Source organism: Astatotilapia calliptera, chromosome 11, assembly GCF_964374335.1.
Source record: "Astatotilapia calliptera chromosome 11, fAstCal68.1, whole genome shotgun sequence".
Lineage (NCBI taxonomy): Eukaryota > Metazoa > Chordata > Actinopteri > Cichliformes > Cichlidae > Astatotilapia > Astatotilapia calliptera.
Window position 1 is genome coordinate 35,496,083 of NC_137432.1, and position 18,271 is coordinate 35,514,353.

The 18,271-nt window shown below is 39.7% G+C and overlaps 1 protein-coding gene across 1 annotated transcript in view; it reads right to left on the reverse strand.

Moving 5' to 3' along the window:
* Positions 1-14,779, reverse strand: part of ntrk1 (neurotrophic tyrosine kinase, receptor, type 1) — a 49,922-nt gene extending 35,143 nt beyond the window's left edge. The window contains exons 1-5 of the mRNA XM_026185745.2: positions 14,165-14,779; positions 6,774-6,848; positions 5,654-5,725; positions 2,495-2,563; positions 842-990 (exon numbers count right to left, since the gene is read on the reverse strand). Of these exons, the coding sequence (XP_026041530.1) occupies positions 842-990; positions 2,495-2,563; positions 5,654-5,725; positions 6,774-6,848; positions 14,165-14,361 (562 nt within the window). The 5' untranslated portion in view covers positions 14,362-14,779. The remainder of the gene's footprint in view (positions 1-841; positions 991-2,494; positions 2,564-5,653; positions 5,726-6,773; positions 6,849-14,164) is intronic.
* Between the last annotated feature and the right edge of the window lie 3,492 nt (positions 14,780-18,271).

Genomic DNA, 18,271 nt, shown 5'->3' on the forward strand with positions numbered 1-18,271 from the left:
AGGCTTACCTTTATCAGCCTGAGTGCTCTGATTCTCAGAGGCAGTCTTATGCTCTACTTATTTATGTAATTACCAATGAATAGTGACTGGTAATAGTGATGTACAGACTATCCAATAAGATTAGGATTAAGGGTCTATATTTGTAATGGTAGTAAGGTGACTCCCAACCTCCCAACTGGGAAGGAATAAAAGTAGCTTTTTAAAAAGGATATAAAACATAAATACATGCAAGCATCTCCTTGTTTTTATGGCAGCGAGTCTGATTTTTTAAGCTTGTGTTTCAGCTTTATTGAAATAAGTCTTAATAGTTACTGTTACTTAGCAGGACTGTGTAGCTGTGCAATGTGCTCATAAAGTCTATATAACTTCATCCTCTTGTGCAAATATGGTGACTTGTGACGGCCATAAAGTTAAGTGGATGCTTCAAAATGCAGAGTTTAGAAGCCACTGGGTGACATCACTGTGGCTAAGTCCATCTTTTATTTAAAATCTATGGCAGAGCCAGAGCATACAAGGAAATCAGTGCTGAGTCATGTGAGCTCAGGCAGAAGGACGGAGAAAAATATTGAAAATCGAACATTTACAACAATCTGAAGCCTGAGGTTCGCTTTGGCAAACAGGGTTTAACTGCGCATGAGGTGAGAACATTATTTTTTTTAAAAACAAAAACCCAAACCTTTGACCAGATCTCACGTGTGCAACCAGCACACGTGTAGCATGACTTGCCAATAAACTACTGGTAATGTCATAAAACCTGTTGGCTTGTGTTAAATCATAACAGCTGACTGGTGTCAAACCTTTTACAGCTTTCTCAACAAGAAACAATGAAACGCATACTCACTGCAGTTTTCTATCATCAAATTGAAAAGGGACATTTTCTCGCCATCGGACAAGCAAGACAACATTTGGTTATCCAGGTCACCGCGTTCTTGCCACTGCTTCAGCCAGTAGAGCTCACATGAGCAAATGAGAGGGTTGTCTCTCAAAACGCTGAAAAGAGAAACCAACAAACAATGACTTGAAATTATTAGACATGAATCAAAAACACGTTCAGTCCTCATGCAAACAGTTTTAACTCACTGTTATATACAAATACCCTCCAAGTGTTTCATTTGAAAGCTTCTAATACAAGTGCATGACAAGGAATGTATAAAATAATTGATATAAATCCTTGAAGAATTATCTTTAATTAGAAAATAACCGTACAGACAAGCTTCTATACTTTCAGGAACCTTACAAACTACATGCTGAAAGAGGACAATCAACTCAGAAAAGAAGCAGTTAACTTTACAATATCTAAATATGTTCACCTCTGAATTGAATCAACAATTAAGGACGTGTAGTTATAGATGTAGCACAAAGACTGTTTCCCAGGTTAGTTTAGTTTCATGCTGAATAACACCTCTGTCCTTGGGCTAGAAAAAGCTAACAGCAAAAGTATAACTGACCAAAGTTCTCATCAGAAACAGAAACAGCAGGAACAGCACTGGGCCATGAGGTCACTGTGGCCTGACATGCTGGTCACATGACCATATTATACTGGGCAGTTGCTAGTTCAGGAGTGACCAGCTCACTTGCAGCCCAACTTTAAGTAAAGTGGGTGAAATCCACAAATGAACTCATTTTACACCTGTATGCCCTCCAAAAATAAGAAATAATAATTTAAAGGGCTAAAACTAACACTGAAACTAAATAAAAACTAAACTAAAACTATTTTCAAATTATAAAAACTAAGTGAAATAAGAATATCTAGTCTAGAAACTAAATGAATTTAAACTAATGAGACAAAATGAAATTGTCTTGATGCAAACATGATGTGAAGAAGTCACTTGGATTAGTTATGAAACGTTTAACCCACTGAAAACTCTACGTCCAGATGAACAGAATCAACAGCCTGCAATTGGAAAAATGTTTCCAATTGCAGGCTGGTGTTGAAGAGGAACCAGCGTAGAACAGCCCCTGCATCAGCTCCAGCACTCAGTCAGTGGAAAACAGATATACGAAGGCTGGATAAAACACACATTCTGACTTCTGAAATATGAGTTTCTGGTGCAAAGTATAATCAAAACTCCAAAGATTGTGCTCTCCTTCTCTGTCTCTGCAATTGTCACACTTTCAAAGCCATCCAGCTGCAGGTTCTTGCGCCTGGTGCAGTCAAGTTTTCTTCCAAATGCACTCTATTTTTATCCAGAAAATTCAACTTGGGTAACTTAAAGCTTGTAGAGCAATTCTGTGAAGGTAATGTGACCAACTGACTGTATGCACACTGTGTGGATGGAGAGCTGAGGTCAACTATGAGGGTAACCACAAAGCTCTGTCATGTGTTGGCACTAATGGCCATATTTTTTCATGCGGTCTGCTGCTGCAGAACAGTTGCTTACCCAAGTTTTACCTTTGAAAATTATTACATTTTTATTACCACGCTAGCTAACACAAATTTAAAATGGTTTAGATGACAGAGAGTATTCTTACTCCAAATTCTAAATAGACTCACAGGTTAAGCAGAGGCAGAAAATGAAACACCTTCCAGCTGATGTGCTCCAGAGAGTTTGATGCCAAGTTTCTGTCAAACAAAAAGAGAAGACAGGTGACATTGTGAACACTTCTTAATTCTCCTTTGTTGCATTTTCCATTGATATGCAGCCATTATATCATTTAACCTTAAGCTTTTACATGTGACATCTTTGCTGTGTCTGGATTTTACCTTTCCAGCAGCACAGACAGACAATAGTTGTCTTATTGTGCTGTCTGTTCAAATGTTGCTTTGTGAAGGAGCGCGGTTCCAAAAACAAACCAAAACAAAGCTATTACGAGTCGAAATAAAGGAAAGATTCGAGTAAATATGTTATTTTTCTTTGTAGTAATCTGGTCCTGTTCTGCAGTTGAGTCACGCTGTGATTTGATTGCTCGCTTTCAGAACAATGTGTACCTGCCTTGAATTACACTCAGTGGAAAACGTTAATGCATCCAAATGGGTCCTGATCAATTACCTTGGCACGTATTTCACACCAGCCGAGAAGCCACATTCACAAGCACCCCCGGCACATCTCTCAGTGTTTGCTTAGAGTTCAGTACATTAGGTGATTAGTTCAGTTCGCAAACACTTCTGGGGCGAGGGACAGGGCCCAGCAGTAATTCTTTGGAGTCAAATACGCTAAAGAAATACATATCGAGAAAAAAAGTTTCACATGTATCGAAGAAATGTCTGAAAAATGTCTATGAAAACCGCCGAGACATCTGGGTTTTTACTGGCCAAACGGCTGTAGCAAAGGCAGCGAATGAGTCAATGAGAATGAGTCACAGACTCTTTCTTTATCTTAACTTGTATGTCTCACGTCTCTTAAACATCTGGATGAACTGCTGCTAAATTTGGAGCAGACATTTATGCTCCTTTAAATGTCATCAATTCTGCGTTTCTGATCATTTAGAAGGTCAACTGTGTTTTGAGAAAGTTTTAATAGGTTACAATTTGTTTTAAACAAACACAAAATTACTTGCATCCCTACCAGCCTTAGCTGTAACAGTGAACATGCTAATATTGTTAACATGCTAAATTAAGATGATTAAGAAAATAAAGATTACAATGACATAATCTCTCTTTTTAAATGGGACATATTTTGCTCTGATCCTTCCTTTTTTCATCCAGTGCAGCCTTTCCATTCGACAGCTGTCTTTAACAAGCCTGTCCTATTCCCTTGGGGCTATCCTCCCTTTAAGCTAACTTTCTGACTGGCTGCACCCCTGCTGTGTGGCTGAGATTTCTATATTTAGAATATCTGCTCTTACTGACATCAGACGGAGCCAAGAACAAACACAACAGTGTCAAATCAAGCATTCAGAGCAGTCTAAAGCCTTATGTGTACATGTGTTTGATGTAAAATAAAAGTATAAGAAGGCCAATTTAACTTCAGTACATCAGCAATATCATCATGAACATCTTTGCATGGGGCACACATCATTGTGCCTCACGCTGCGGAGACATCACATTGGTGTTAGCTGTCTACAGCATCATCAATATCTACTATTACCACTACAATTTAGCTCAAATTTCAATACGCCAGGCCTCAAATGTAGGAACGGGAGTCTTTTTCATTTTACCTACCAACCCAAACACACTCCTTATTCTGTTTCCTCGTTAAGATTTCAAAACATTTCAAATATGGTGATGAATCAAATCATACCGTATATGCCGACTTACAATAATAACACTGTAATCGAATGCTACATATCCTTTAGTCAATCCTCTCAGGCCACTTGAATATCACCACAAATGATCCTCAGACTTCCCAGGAATCAGCCTGTAAATAAACCTCCCTCTGAAGATGACAGAAAGCCACACTGGGGAGCGTCCAAATGGAAACCAATACATAATCACTCTGACAGGACCAAGGGTTCAATTATTTGTTTTCCTTGCCCCCAAAAGTTCATGTCAGATGGGTTAGCCATTGGGGCTTATCCATTACCAGACTCGATTCTTCCCCCGGTCCACAGGGGCAGAGCAGAGGCACGAACAGCAGCTCGTTTCTCTTTTTCTCTTTTTGCAATTTATATGAGCATTTTTTACAAAATGCATTTTTGCTGTTCGTACAACAATGAGAGCAGGAAGAGAGAAAAGAGGGGTTGGAGTCGACTGAGCTTCCCTGCTCAGTGCTTAGTTTGGCTGCAATCAGTCAGCCTTAATCTCAGAAACACATCTGTCACACAGAAAGCCCTACACTCCACCCAAACCCAGCCGCCCTCTCCCTCCACAGTGAAATATTGATTAAGTGATAATGGACCCTTAGTGGAGTGTATTTATTATGCATCAGTTGTCGATAATCCGCCAAAGTGAGCGAGTAAAAGGTGACTGGTGGATGTCTTCTCCAATTTCTTGAGCTCACCCTGCCTGCCTCACCACCACCACCACCACCACCCCTCCATCTATGGTCCTCGAAACCCGGCTGTCTTTCAGATAAACAACACTGGACATGTTGCACACGCTCAGTAAAATGATGAGGACAAGATGGTGGCGATAAGGGTCGCTGGCTGATGAATAGACAGATTTGATGGTTTCGGTCGATAAGGCTTCCTGGTATTATTTATTGCTGGGAATGGACCGTGAAGCTACAATGTTTGGAAAAATAAAGACTGAAAAAATAATTTCATGCAACACAATGTAGAGGCTGTAATTAACAATGAGGCTTCTTGCTAACTAGCTTTTTGGTGGTTATAACTGGATCAAATTTTATAATTGCAGATATTTTATCAGTAATAACTGACTTTAGGACTGCAGCTATGAACCATTTTCACTATTGATCCATGTAATATTCAATTTCTTGCTAATCAATGATCATAAATCCACATAATATGGAAAGCTGAAGCTATATATTAATTGTGTTTTGCACAGGCAGACAACTGAATTAAAAGTACCATATAATATAATCAGCCATGAAAGTATAAACTAATATGTATTTAATAAAATGCAAAAAAAAAAGTCATTCATGGTTTAATGTGCATCCAAAATGATTTTCCAGATTGGAGGACACAGCTGTCTGAATCTCATGTGACATGTGCAAAGAGCCGGCTGACTGACAGCGACAAACAGGATGACCGGCCCACAGGTCAAAACACGACACGGGGAACACAATCCTTCGGTATCAACAAGGACACTTACACATACTGAAGCTTGAGGTTGTTTTGGAAGGCGTAGGCAGAGATGAACCTCAGCTTGCAAAATGTGACCGTGCTGCAGAGGATGATAAAGCACAATGAACATGAAAAATCAAGAAGCAAAAAAACACTTGGAATATAATCAAGTTTTTCTTTGTTGGAAAGAAAACAACTTTAATCCTTGTCGTTTAATCATTTTGAACACAGTGTATCTGACTTTTAGTTCATCCTTTCATTCTTAACCATTTATTCAATTTAGAGTGGCATGGTGGTGCTGGAGCCGATCCCAACTATCATTTGTTGAGAGGTGGGGTAAACATTGGAGCAGCCCATCACATTCACGCCTGCAGCCAATTTAGAATCACCAGTTAAACTAGCAAACATGTCATGCATGCAACATCATAGTCCTTTGAGTATCAGGAGAGTACCCATGCAGGCATGCAAAAATCCTCATAGAGGTCTCAGTCAGCCAGCGGATTCAAACCTATGACCTTCTTGCTAACCACTGCATCACCACACAACCTCAACGTTTGTCTATTTCTGCACAAACTCAGAAGTAAGAAGATCATTTCACTTTCAGATACACAGTCTGGGAAGTATGCGAACATACTTTTGAGGCTGGAGCTTAATTTTGTTCCCAAAAATAAGCTTTGACTGTTTTATCTTAGCTTTGAGCTTTCTTTCTGTCTCGTAATAGAGTAAACACTAAATGGAGCAAATCCTGCAAACTAGTTCAGGCACATGCCTCACTTTCTTCAGGGGTAATAAACCAATCCTGCTTTTGTGAGTCTATTTAAACTAAAAATGTCCCATCTATCCCTCTGATATGTGAGTGTTGCTGCCCTTCATCACTCCCTTTTGGTTCAACCCCTCCTCTACCTAAGCATCCACCTGTAGGCTTTGAGCAAGATAATCATATCTGCGGGAAGTAATGTGCTCAGAGCCTAGACTCCAGTCTACCTCTATTCTCCTGCTGTAGGAAAATCATTTCAAACATCAGTTTTCTGACTGAAGTATAGTGTGAGAATAGAAAACTTGACACACACAACAATGATAAGAGGACAGATCAGTCAGTTGTATAGGTTGACAAACTCAAAATAAGTTGAGAGAAAAGAATGACTTACAGGTTTTTCAGCTCTCTGTAGAAGATAAGGTCGACTTCTGTTATGTTCTCCAGGCTGGCTTGGTTTTCTATGTAACTAGTTAATAAAGAAAGGACGACAGAAAGTGATGGAGAGAGAGTTAGATGAAGGTATTGTGTTGTGACCTTCAGTCTTTTGTTATGTAGACATTCATATACTGTAAGCTCATACTGAATAGGAAATATGCAAAAGAAAAAAAGACTAATAAAAGGATTGATTGAACTTGATTCAGACCAGAAAAGAAGTCGTTTTCTTTGGGGGAATTCCAACAGTGGAAAGATGCAGGAATAACAGCAACAAGGAGAAATAACTACATTTAAAAAAACAGGTGCTTTGTACTCAAACCCCCAAGAAACACGATGAAAAGACATAAAGTTTCTAAATTAAACAAAAAGAAGCTAAAGCAGGATTTATATTTCAGATTTGATTTTATCCTCTGATTGGTAACAATTATTTTATGCATAGTCAATATAAGATTGCAGCAACTGAACAATCAAAACAACAGTAACAAAAACATCACACGAAACATTGTCCAGAAATAAACCTGGAAGCCACTGAAGTCAGCATCATGACACTGAGGAAGAGGATCCCAGCCACCTTTGTAACTATGGCCTTTTGAAGAGCAATGGCAGCTACTTGATGTGACGTGAACAGCATCATGGAAACCAGTTTCATCCCAGTGGTTCTTCACTCGGGTCAGTATGTCAGACATGTATCAGATCTACCTCACATGAGAGTTATCTTAAACAGATATGAAAATATACTATCCGGTCAAAAGATTGGAAGTCACACATGAGCAAAAGCTAAAACACTTTTTCTGCACTCTTAGCAAACTGACCTGCAGTATGTCAACGTTATACAAATACCAGCTTCTTAGTTAAAAGGCAACAATTATACTTTAATGTTCTCTCATATGTATGCTGTTACAAAGATCAAACTAAATTTCAAGTGATGAGATCAGCTCATATCAACCAAAAGCTCAAACTTTCAGTGAGAGCAGATATTCTTAGTATGGTCACCTCAGGCGCGCACTCTGACTTTGAGCACAGAAAATAAAGTTGTCTTAATCGGAGTGGAAAGCGAGCTACAATAGGTTGTTTCAGATGTGCACAAAGGTCCAGTGTAATATAATTAAGGTTTTTTTTTAATGAAGGTTATATCAAAAAGCATCAGTAACAACAGTTTGGGACATGCAACCCTGGAACTTGAACACCCACAAAACAGACTAAGAGCAGATGACAAACCCTGGCAAGAAGTCCAGGGACGCACAAATGGCAAAGCCTAATAAAAGCGAATGTGCCACTCATGTGGGGGGAAAAATAATGCCCTAAGATGTGCCAGGCGAACGGGAAATTCTTCTCAATGAGTCACTTTCCACTTTTCCAGACAGAGCCTACCTCAGAATAACTAGTGAGCCGCAGATCGATGTAGCACTCGATGGAAGGACAGCCAGCTCTTTTCAGGAGATATCTGAATAGATGGCCCGTTTAGACCTTCCAAGGATCTCACTGGAGATCTGTCCACCTCATTCTGTGCCCTTCTCCAACTCTCCAGTCCCTGCTAGGCTCCATATAAATGTTGCTCATTTTGCTCAGGAGGACACTTACTTAATGGGCTTTTAAAAAGATGTGTAGATACAAAAATTGAAGGATTTTATTTATGTGAGTGTTTTTAGCCCTTTGTTGAATGCATTATAATATCCTTCAGAAAGTGTAAAATGAACCAAATGGCCAGAATCAATAGAAAATATAAAAATAATGCCCTTTTCTGGAGACTGCCTTGAGGCAAGCACAATAGAGAAGAATATGAAAAATAGAAAGGGAATGTTTAAACAACCACAAGTTTTTTGTTACAAATAATAAGAAAGATTTAAAGATGGGTTCTCTGCAGTATTAACGCACTTCTATCGTACATAGATGAAACAATATGCAGAAATGTAAAAAACAAACTGTCACTATGAAAAATAACAGTAACAGAATACTGAGAGCAATAACACCAGTAAACAACATTGCTTTTGCAAAACTCGCCTCACCTCTGCATTTCGAAGTTTCAATTTTAGCATTTTGGCACCCGCCATGCTGGTTATTCAAAGCCAGAGGTTTACTTTAGGCACCAGTCACACCAGCATGGAAGCCAGTCAGTGACCAACTGGCTACCACCGGTCTCGAGGAAAAATGTGCATTCTTCGACGACTTGCGAGTTGTTGCTGGCGTTGATGCTTTTTAATGCTGAGCTCTAAGGGGACTGACTTGCTTTTGACAACTTGAATAACTGCTGTTTTTGCCACTTGTGCATTGGATCCATTTTTCACCCCATGGTTCCTGTTGAGGCTATAATTGGTTTAGTTGGTCTGATGAGCACATAGTCAAGATATGATTACTGTGCTGAACACTCCATTGAAGACAATACCAGCTGACCGCTTCTTCTCTAAATAGCTCTTGCATAGTTTGGAGCTGTGCTTTGTGCCACTGTCCTGTTGGCTCAAACCAATTAACATCCATAAGATATTGCACGGTCTTGTACAATGAAGTGATTTATCCTGTACAAATCTCCCACTTTACCACCACCAACACCCCCCAAAATATCATGTTCTGTGTCATTAGTGGGAACATCTTTAAACATTAGAATCTGTCCATAACACCCTTCCCCATCATCATCATCTGCCCACTGCCTGTGTTTTTTGCCCATTTCTATCTGTTCTCTTTAGTCTTTAATCTCACATGTACCTTTTTCTGCCTAGAAGCCAATATCCTGGAGTTGGCCCTTCACTGTTGAGACTGATGTTTTGAGAGTAATGAAGCTGCCAGTTGAAGACCTATGAGGCATCTGTTTCTCAGACTCTGATGTGCTCTTGCTCAGCGGTGCACTGTGGCCTCTTACTTCTCTTTCTATTCTGTTTAGAGCCGGTTTGCCCTGCTCTCTGATGGGAGTAGTACACACTGTTTTATGAAATCTTCCATTTTCGGGGGCAATTTTCCACATGGAATAGCCTTCATTTCTTAGACCAGGAATACTCTGACAAATTTCAAAAGAAAGTAATTTCTCATAAAACCCACAAAAAGCTCCAGAGGCTCGACTAGCCAAACTGCTTCCTTAATCAGCACAGGACTTTTAGGCTGTGCTAACACAACCAGAAAATGTTTTCTTTCAGTGATCAATTAGTATTTTGATACGATGAAGTTGCATTAGATAAACCTGTTGTATATCTAAATAGAAAATAAATATCTATGATCTCTAGTTGGATTAATGACAGTCAGTTATGGCCTTTCTGATCAAACATTTGAGTGGTTATGTACCTATGAAACAATGCCACTGAATGATAATCAAATATCTTAACCCCTTAATGCCTAGTGTGCCATATTTGATAAGTTTTAGTGAGTTTTTGAATTCTAAATCATCAGTGTGATCTTTTTTTCTCCAACACATTTTAGGCAATAAAAAAGCAATACTTACAAAGAATAAAAACACTGAAAATATCATGTTTTCAAAATAAAATATTTTTCACTGAGGTAAAAGAGTATTTTTGATTAATGCAATTACTAAAAACATTCAGCAATGATTACGTAGCTGCAAATTATTCAGAAGAGTTCAGCTGTTGAAATTTCAATCCAAGCCGCTAAAAAAAAGATTCACAAATACAACCTTTACCTAAAATGGGAAACGATATTTTGAGAAAAGCTTCGTGCTAACTAACAAACCATTTTCCTCCAACAAAACCTGTGACATGAGCTGAAAGGGCTATGTGAGGACGTGTAGAACGACCCTGAAGGTGAGATCCTACATATGATTCAAAAGCTGATGAATGCTGTTTGCTTGAAGGGGACCTATAATGCTTTTCTTTACTTTCTGTCATGCATCCTTGTGATGGATGCTCACGCTGACGATAGCCAAAGTTTAAGCTAAGAGGACAGATTATCTACAAGCAATCCCTGAGAGCAAGGATATCGGATATCACTGCTCTAAACATCAAACAACATTTACATTTTTGCTTAATTAACTTTTCTGCTGAAATGACATTAGCTGTGACATAGACCAGCAGTCCCCAACCCCCGGGCCATGGACTGGTACTGGTCCGTGAGTCGTTCGGTACCAGGCTGTGAGAGTTGGGGCTTGGGTGTGAAATTTGTGGTTTTCAGGGTTTTTATCGTTAACTCGGTTTCCCTGGGTCTTTTCCCGTGTTGTAGTTGTTTTTGTTATTTTGAAAAAAATATCTAGGCATTACCATAGCAACCAGAGAGCATTAAGGGGCAGAGAGGAGGATGTTACTCTCAACGTTGTTGGTGCATCTCAGGAGGACGCTGCTAATAAAGTTACACAATTACACTGTGAATTCTCATTTATTATTATATTTTAAAAATACCACAGGTTTTGTCTTGGTCATATCATTTTATTTTGTTGTATTTATCTGCGACACCTAAAGGCCGGTCTGTGAAAATATTGTCTAACATTGAACTGGTCCGTGGCGAATAAAAGGGGACTGCTGCCATAGACGGTATATAAAAGATGGATGTAGGCACGGGGGTTTCTAGACTCCACAATTTGGTTTCTGCTCCACTCCAGTTTTCTTAATAAAGGTTTGATGTTGAATTTATTTGTTGGGGTTGGATTAGCTTCTCTGTTGGAAAAATTAAAGTGCCTTAAATGTGCATTTTATCTGAAACGACAATAAAACTTTGGTCCAATAAAAGTCTGACTTCACACCGGTAAACACTTTCCTGATAAGTTTTTTGGCCCAGTCACTCATTTCCGGTCACTCTAAATAAAACATAGAAGTCTACTTAGTAAATCTTGGTGATACTATGTTTCAAAATGAAAGGAAATGCTCATCTCCAGGCTTCATAATGGGATGCCAGAAACCAATAGGTGACGTCACAGTAACTACAGTCACCTTTTGATAACCCTGGACGGGTCACCAGCCTTCCCTAACTGTCAAATCCACAGAAAAAGTCAATCTAGAATCACCAGCTAACCTAACATGCATCGATGGATTGTGGGAAGAAACAGGAGAACCCGAAAAGACCCACAAAGGCAAAAGATGAGCATGCAAACACCAAATAGAAAGGTCAGCTCTCGATAATTTATGGTTATGCTACAGCTTATGATTCACAGATTTGAAAAATGTGTCATTTTGTACCAAAAGTGGAGGTTATGCAATCAAAAAATGAATAAGAAAGAAAGAAAGAGAAGACTGGACCTATGCCATAAACATACCTGTGCTAATTTCTAATTAATGATGGTCACTTTCAGCGTGTGCTGTTGTTTCAACTTCCCAGTTCGCTGTATGTCAGCTGCAACACACAAACCTTTTTATTCATGTCTGATTGACCCACACAGCAATAATATGATTACAGGGCAGGTGGGCCCAGGATCACCCATCGCCCTTACTTATTGGATTGAGCCAAGTGGGTTGTATATCATCTATTGTTCCCGGGTGGGGGCACTGACTGGCAATTCACAAAATTGAATTTATAACTCAGCTTATGATGAATTTCAGCCTGTGTTCCACAGTTAATGGCCCCTTGTTTGTTCCACATATCGGCTGTATTCCCTTGCACCGCCAATACAGAGAAGTGTTGTTGTTTGCTGGCATGTAGAGCACCACGCTAAACAGAAGCCCACTCGCTTATTGATTTCAGAGAGAATGTCAAGCCTCAACCTGAGCCCTACCAAGCATGTTCAGCTTCAGATACGAGGAAACACCTGGTGTGATAGAGGGGCTATAGTACAGTGGAAAAAAGAAGTGCAGTATAGGTGAATAGAAGTAGAAAGTGGCAGTGGATTGACTTTCTCCAACGAAATAGCATTTCAGAAGTTTAGTTCCTTAACAGGTGCTAATTGCTCAGATCCGGGAACTGGAACAAAGAGAGAACAGCGTGGCGGTGCGGAGAGTGACATTTAGTTTTCCATGTTGGAGCTGATGGCGGGTTGCATAATAATACAGCAGCTTTCTTTGAATCACAGGTGGTCAGTTTTCTACTTCTTTTTCAGTGCAAAGTTTTAAAAAGCCAATTTTAAATAACAGTCATCTGCTGCAGACATGCTGTCGCAGACTGAGAAATCTCAATTCATCTCAGTTATTCATGAGTTTTGTTCAAGCACATTCCCCAGGGCCTGCCTGTCAATCAGCTGGGTGATTATTTTTTTTAAAGCGTGATGTCTGGTTGTGAAGAACTAACTAACCAAAAAATAAATAAATAAAAAATCAACAGATCAGCCATCTTCCATTTCATATTTTACCAACATACTGAAGCCCACTAAAGGAAGACGTACTCGGTCAGACCAACCTTAGCGGGTCAGACAATCATTCAAGAATGGAATTTATATTAGAGCCACAAAAATTAAGAAATACTTTCTACACATGGTTTGTATAGTCTAGTATGTGTTTTTAACTATGACACATCAAGTAAATATTTTTTCCACCTAAACTTTATAATGCACCTTTACAACTTCTTTTTCCTTCCCCTAAATATAACTAACAAGAAATCATCACATAGTTTATGTGATGCGATAAATTTGTATTATTCTGAAAACTTTGCACTCAAACCTGAGATATCATCAGCAAAAAGAGGTCAAACTTTGAAACTGCCAAAAGTAGAGCGAGGAGATCCACTGAAGATCTTGAGGGACACAGACACAGACTGGCTGGAAGACATCAGTTTCCATCACTCTGTGGCAGTTACTGTCAGCTCCAGATCCAGTATTGATTGCCAATAGCCAAAGTGTCTAAATTACTGACATTCTAATGCATCTCAGATAGCAGAAGCTTTATTTTACCTCAAGAGGAACCTAAATTTGGCTAGCAATGACATCATTCTCTGGAGATGAGAAATTATGGAAGATGTTGTGAGGCACAACCAGACATCACCAGCGTTGTGACAGACCACTTTACCACAGTACAAGCTGTATCTGACTTTTTAATATGAAAATAATGAAAAACTAAAGTACATGTGCATTTGAACTTCAGAAACTTATAACGCATTAGCATTAAAAGAAGAATAAAGTCAATGTGTCTTACTGAACTCTGTCTATGGGCTACTTCTGCTTCCATCTCACGCATATGCACAACCTTAGCTATGACTGTAGAGCTAAACACCCAGAGCAGACATATAAACTCTCTTAAACTGAAAAAAGCCCACAAATTATTTACAAATGTGGCCCTAATGTGAGAATTCACATCAGATGTGAAGGCTTTGGAAAATTGCCCCATTAAAACCAAAACTCTGGCACTGAAACAAGTTTTAGTGACAACATAAGGTGAACACAAACTGAGAAAATCAAGCTTGGCTGACAACCAACATCAAGGCATGTGAGCACATCTGACACACTCATGCTCATTCAGAGGAACATGCAGAGCAGGTGCACATCGTACTCACATCTCTGTCACGTTCTCGCTCTCTTGCAAAGCAAGTGGCGGGATGCTGGTTATGCCATTGGGTTCCAGGCACTGCAGCATGGCAAAAGAGCACCGGCAAGCCGATGGGCATCCGCCCAGGGTGGGAGTCGGTGCCGGGCTCAGCAGGATGAGCACCAGGGGCAGCAGAAGTGCCAGGGCCCGAGGTGCCATAGCCATCTCAAAAAAGGATTTCCTCAGCTCCACCAGTAGCCTTGGCAGTTGTAGTTAGAGTCAGTGTAATTCAGCTAATGCAGAGTGAATAAGAGTGTTGAAGAGCTTTCACACAATCCTCCTCTTGACTCTGGAAGGGTTGAGATCCCAGCTGGTCAGGGTCTGGTACTGAGCCACAGCTGTACTGAGCAGCAGGAGGGGCAGGCAGGCAAAGCAAGCAAAGGGGCCCTTGGGACATGGTAGTAGTGGGCTGCAGCCTCTTTTTCTCTCCTCCACGATGAAGGGAGGAGCAATATACCACGGGCCAGAGTCACCAGACACCTCAGAAAAGGGGGAGAGGGAGGGGTGGAGGTGAAGGGTGTGTGTTGATGATAATGAGCAGAGGAGATGGGGATATGGTCGGTGGTGAACTCATCTCCTACTCCTCCTCCTCCTCCCCCATTCCCGGGTGAGAAGTCTGCTGTCCCGCCAGCCAAGCCAAGAAGTCAGGGCTCTTGGGTGCTTGGATGTATACAGCAGCGGACCCACGCTCTCCCCACTGCAGCAACATCCGGCTGCAGTGATGGATCTCTATGCCCCGGGAGTGACAGCGCTCTGGGAGTGACTGTGTCCCAATTGCTGGCAGGTTCATGACTGTTGACACTTAGGAGGTCAGTGATGACTAAGTAGCTGTGGAGGCGCGTGTTCTATTTACAGTAAGCTGTTTTTCCAAAAACTCACAACAGGATTCAATAATAGGAAGCAAAAGCAGAGGAATGTAGGTCTTTAGAGTTTGTTTTTCCATCAATGGATCATTTAAAGTGTCGTTAGCCCCACATCATTAGCTCACAGTCATTTTAAAAAAGTGACTTCTAGTTCATGTTGACAAATGAGTATCAACTTGATTTATATGGAGTCCATCTAAACTAGTAGCCACTGAACATTCTGCCAAATGTTATAGTACAGCCTTTATTAAGACATAACATCTGTTTAATCAGATGTTTCAAAAACTATTGCTCACTATAGACTTGAGAGTCCTTTTTCCCACAAATTGCATACAACCCAATAAAAAAATTAAATAAAATGCTACTCTCTATGAGTGGCATGATTATGTTGCATACAAGTCAGGAAAAAAAGGACTGTGCTGCCAAAGAAGCTGAAATAGAATATTAAGTAAAATAAAAGAATCCAATTAGAATTAAAGGAAGCTTATTATACAACAAAATAAGAAGCAGCCCTTATTAAACCAGGAAGGTTTAAACCAGTTTCACCTCATTAACAGCTATACTGAGAATAAACAAAGACAAGCCAATAATTCCTGAATTAATGAGAGCTTTAAAATATTCTATACACTAAATCGTAGAGCCTAGAGATCGATACGGGTGTAGGTGGGTTTGTGGATCATTCGTGTATCACAGTTATCAAAGCCTCTTGGTATCCCCATCTCCATGCTGGAAATGGATAACCCATTCTCTGCAATTCAGCCGGGGAAATGTCGTGGAGAACACGGAGAAACAAGGAGAAAATTTATAACCTACTGATAGAGGTATTTAACAACCCATTTGTGGACTCCAGACTCCCTGAATGAGTGTACAGAGCCAATATGTATAAGTATTATCCAAGATACTGGCTTTCAGGGGAGAGAAGGTTCTAACTTCAATAAAAGATGAGGTAAGATTAATTAGGGCTTGAATCCTATAACATAACAAAAGACGCCTACTCTATATCATTCATTATCTCAGCACCCATAAAAAGTTAGGTGCTGCTGTTTCCACTGAGGCTGAAAAAGTCAGTAGAACTGAATGGGAAGATATGTGTCTGCTATCTGCTCCCTTCAAAATAAAAAGAGGCACAGCTGATTAGGAGCCTTAGCATTGGCTAAATCCAGATATTCAAGAAATAACAGTGGGTAACAAACAATAACATTTTATTGTACGCCGATGACATTGTTCTGACATTAACAAATGATTCTCACTAATTAGCAGCGTTAACTGAATGTGTTGAAGAAATCAGGCTAATATGTAGGTAGAAAGTAATTTGGCAATAATTATCCTAAATAGTGGAAGAAATAATGAACCAGCCTGAATTCAGCCTTGCTGCTTGGTACCGTCGGGGTTTGTAGCATGAGCTGTTTGTAAATCTAAACATGACAACATTAGAACCACCAAAATATCGTAAAATAACGCATTCATTTTAAGATTCTGCTTCTCATTTTTAATTTTCTTCTGCACATCACCATTCCTTCCCTTCTGAGAGCCTCCTGCTCTGTTACTCCTATTATACCATCTGCTCGTCTGACCACCATGAGCTTTCAGCCGAGTAGCCCCTCATCCTTGGAACCTGAAAGAGCTCTCACACATTGTGAAAAACAACCATGTGATAACTTATGCATTATGGGCCTGGAGGAAACAAAAATATTTATAATATTCATCCTCTTTATCGTATAACAACACTGACAGATAATCTTGCAAAGTTTACACTTTGACAAAGAACTGGCATTGTTAGAATCTTTGACCTCTTTGAGAATGGGGAATTTAGGACATTTGACTCACTGGAAGCTCGATATAATATATCAAATATATTAAGACTTCTACAAATATTTATAGACCAGAACCTTTGTATACAAGAGGAACAACTCACTAGAAATTCCAGATGACTCACATCCGTTAGATACGATTTTTTCTTAAGTACAAGCAGCAGAAACACAAATTTTATTCTGACATGTTTTGCTTGAATCTGGATAAACTTTCATGACTAATGATGTCCTGGAGTATTATCACCAAATCTGTAATAGATAATGATGTGTGGGACAAATTTCTTTGAATACCTTGCAGAATTTCAATTTGGAGGTCTAAAGAATTACAATTTCATATTTTGCACCATATCTACGTACCGTAAACCACTCAATCAATCGGTTACAGATACTTCTGATTAATTGAGCTTTATTTATAGAGCTCCAAATCACAACAACCGCTGTCTCACAGTATTTTATAGTAAAGACTCTAATAGTATAAAACCCATTCCAACCTCTGCACCACCAAAAGCTGTCAAAGAACATCACTGACAACACCGTAGATCTGCATTATGTTACTTATTTCACAACCTCTGCTGTTTTTCTGCATAAACTGCAACATATTCAAACCATCTTCTACATGAAAGAGGTATGAGCTAAAAAGCAAAGTGAGACCATGCTGATAGGTGAGTTCACTGACGGTGGGATTTATCCTGCAGCTGCAAACATTAACCTGCTGCAGAGACCCGTTACTGTCCATCACTCATATATTCTTTAGATGAGTGCAGCCAATTTTCATCAGTGGGCCATGCACTGTGCCCCACCCCCATTTCTCTTGGTCACTCTGCACATGAGTAAGGTCAAAATGTCCTGACCACAGTTACTGGCCATAAGCTAAATAGCTATTTTTTGCTGCTGTCATCAGGATTATCTGGTGGCTTAATTGCACTTCCTTTTGATTGGCCTTAGCTCAGCAAAAGCATTCATTCACACGATAAAGTGTCTGAAAGCTTAGACGTAGCAGATGAAGATGATACATTTCTTTGAGGTTTATGTAATGCAAGCAGGTTGTAATGTGTGCTTTCTCGTTTAAAAAAAATTAAAAACATATTTACATTCTTATTAAAACATATCTATAATTTCCAAGCTCTGTTTGACACAAGGATATCCTGGTGGCAAGGTGGTTAGCACCACTGCTGCATCGCAAGAAGGTCCAGGCTCTGAATCCAGGCCGAGGCCTTTCTGTGTGGAGTCGCTTGTTCTTCCCGTATCTGCATATCTGCATAGGTGCACTTAGTTGGGGCTCTACTAAAATAGCTGTTGGAGAAACAGCTTTATAATTTTCCCTGTAGTACCAAGGGCCCAGGATTTAAAGGTAGAATAATGTCTCAGCATCTCTTAATTGTACTTCAATGTTTCTCCTAC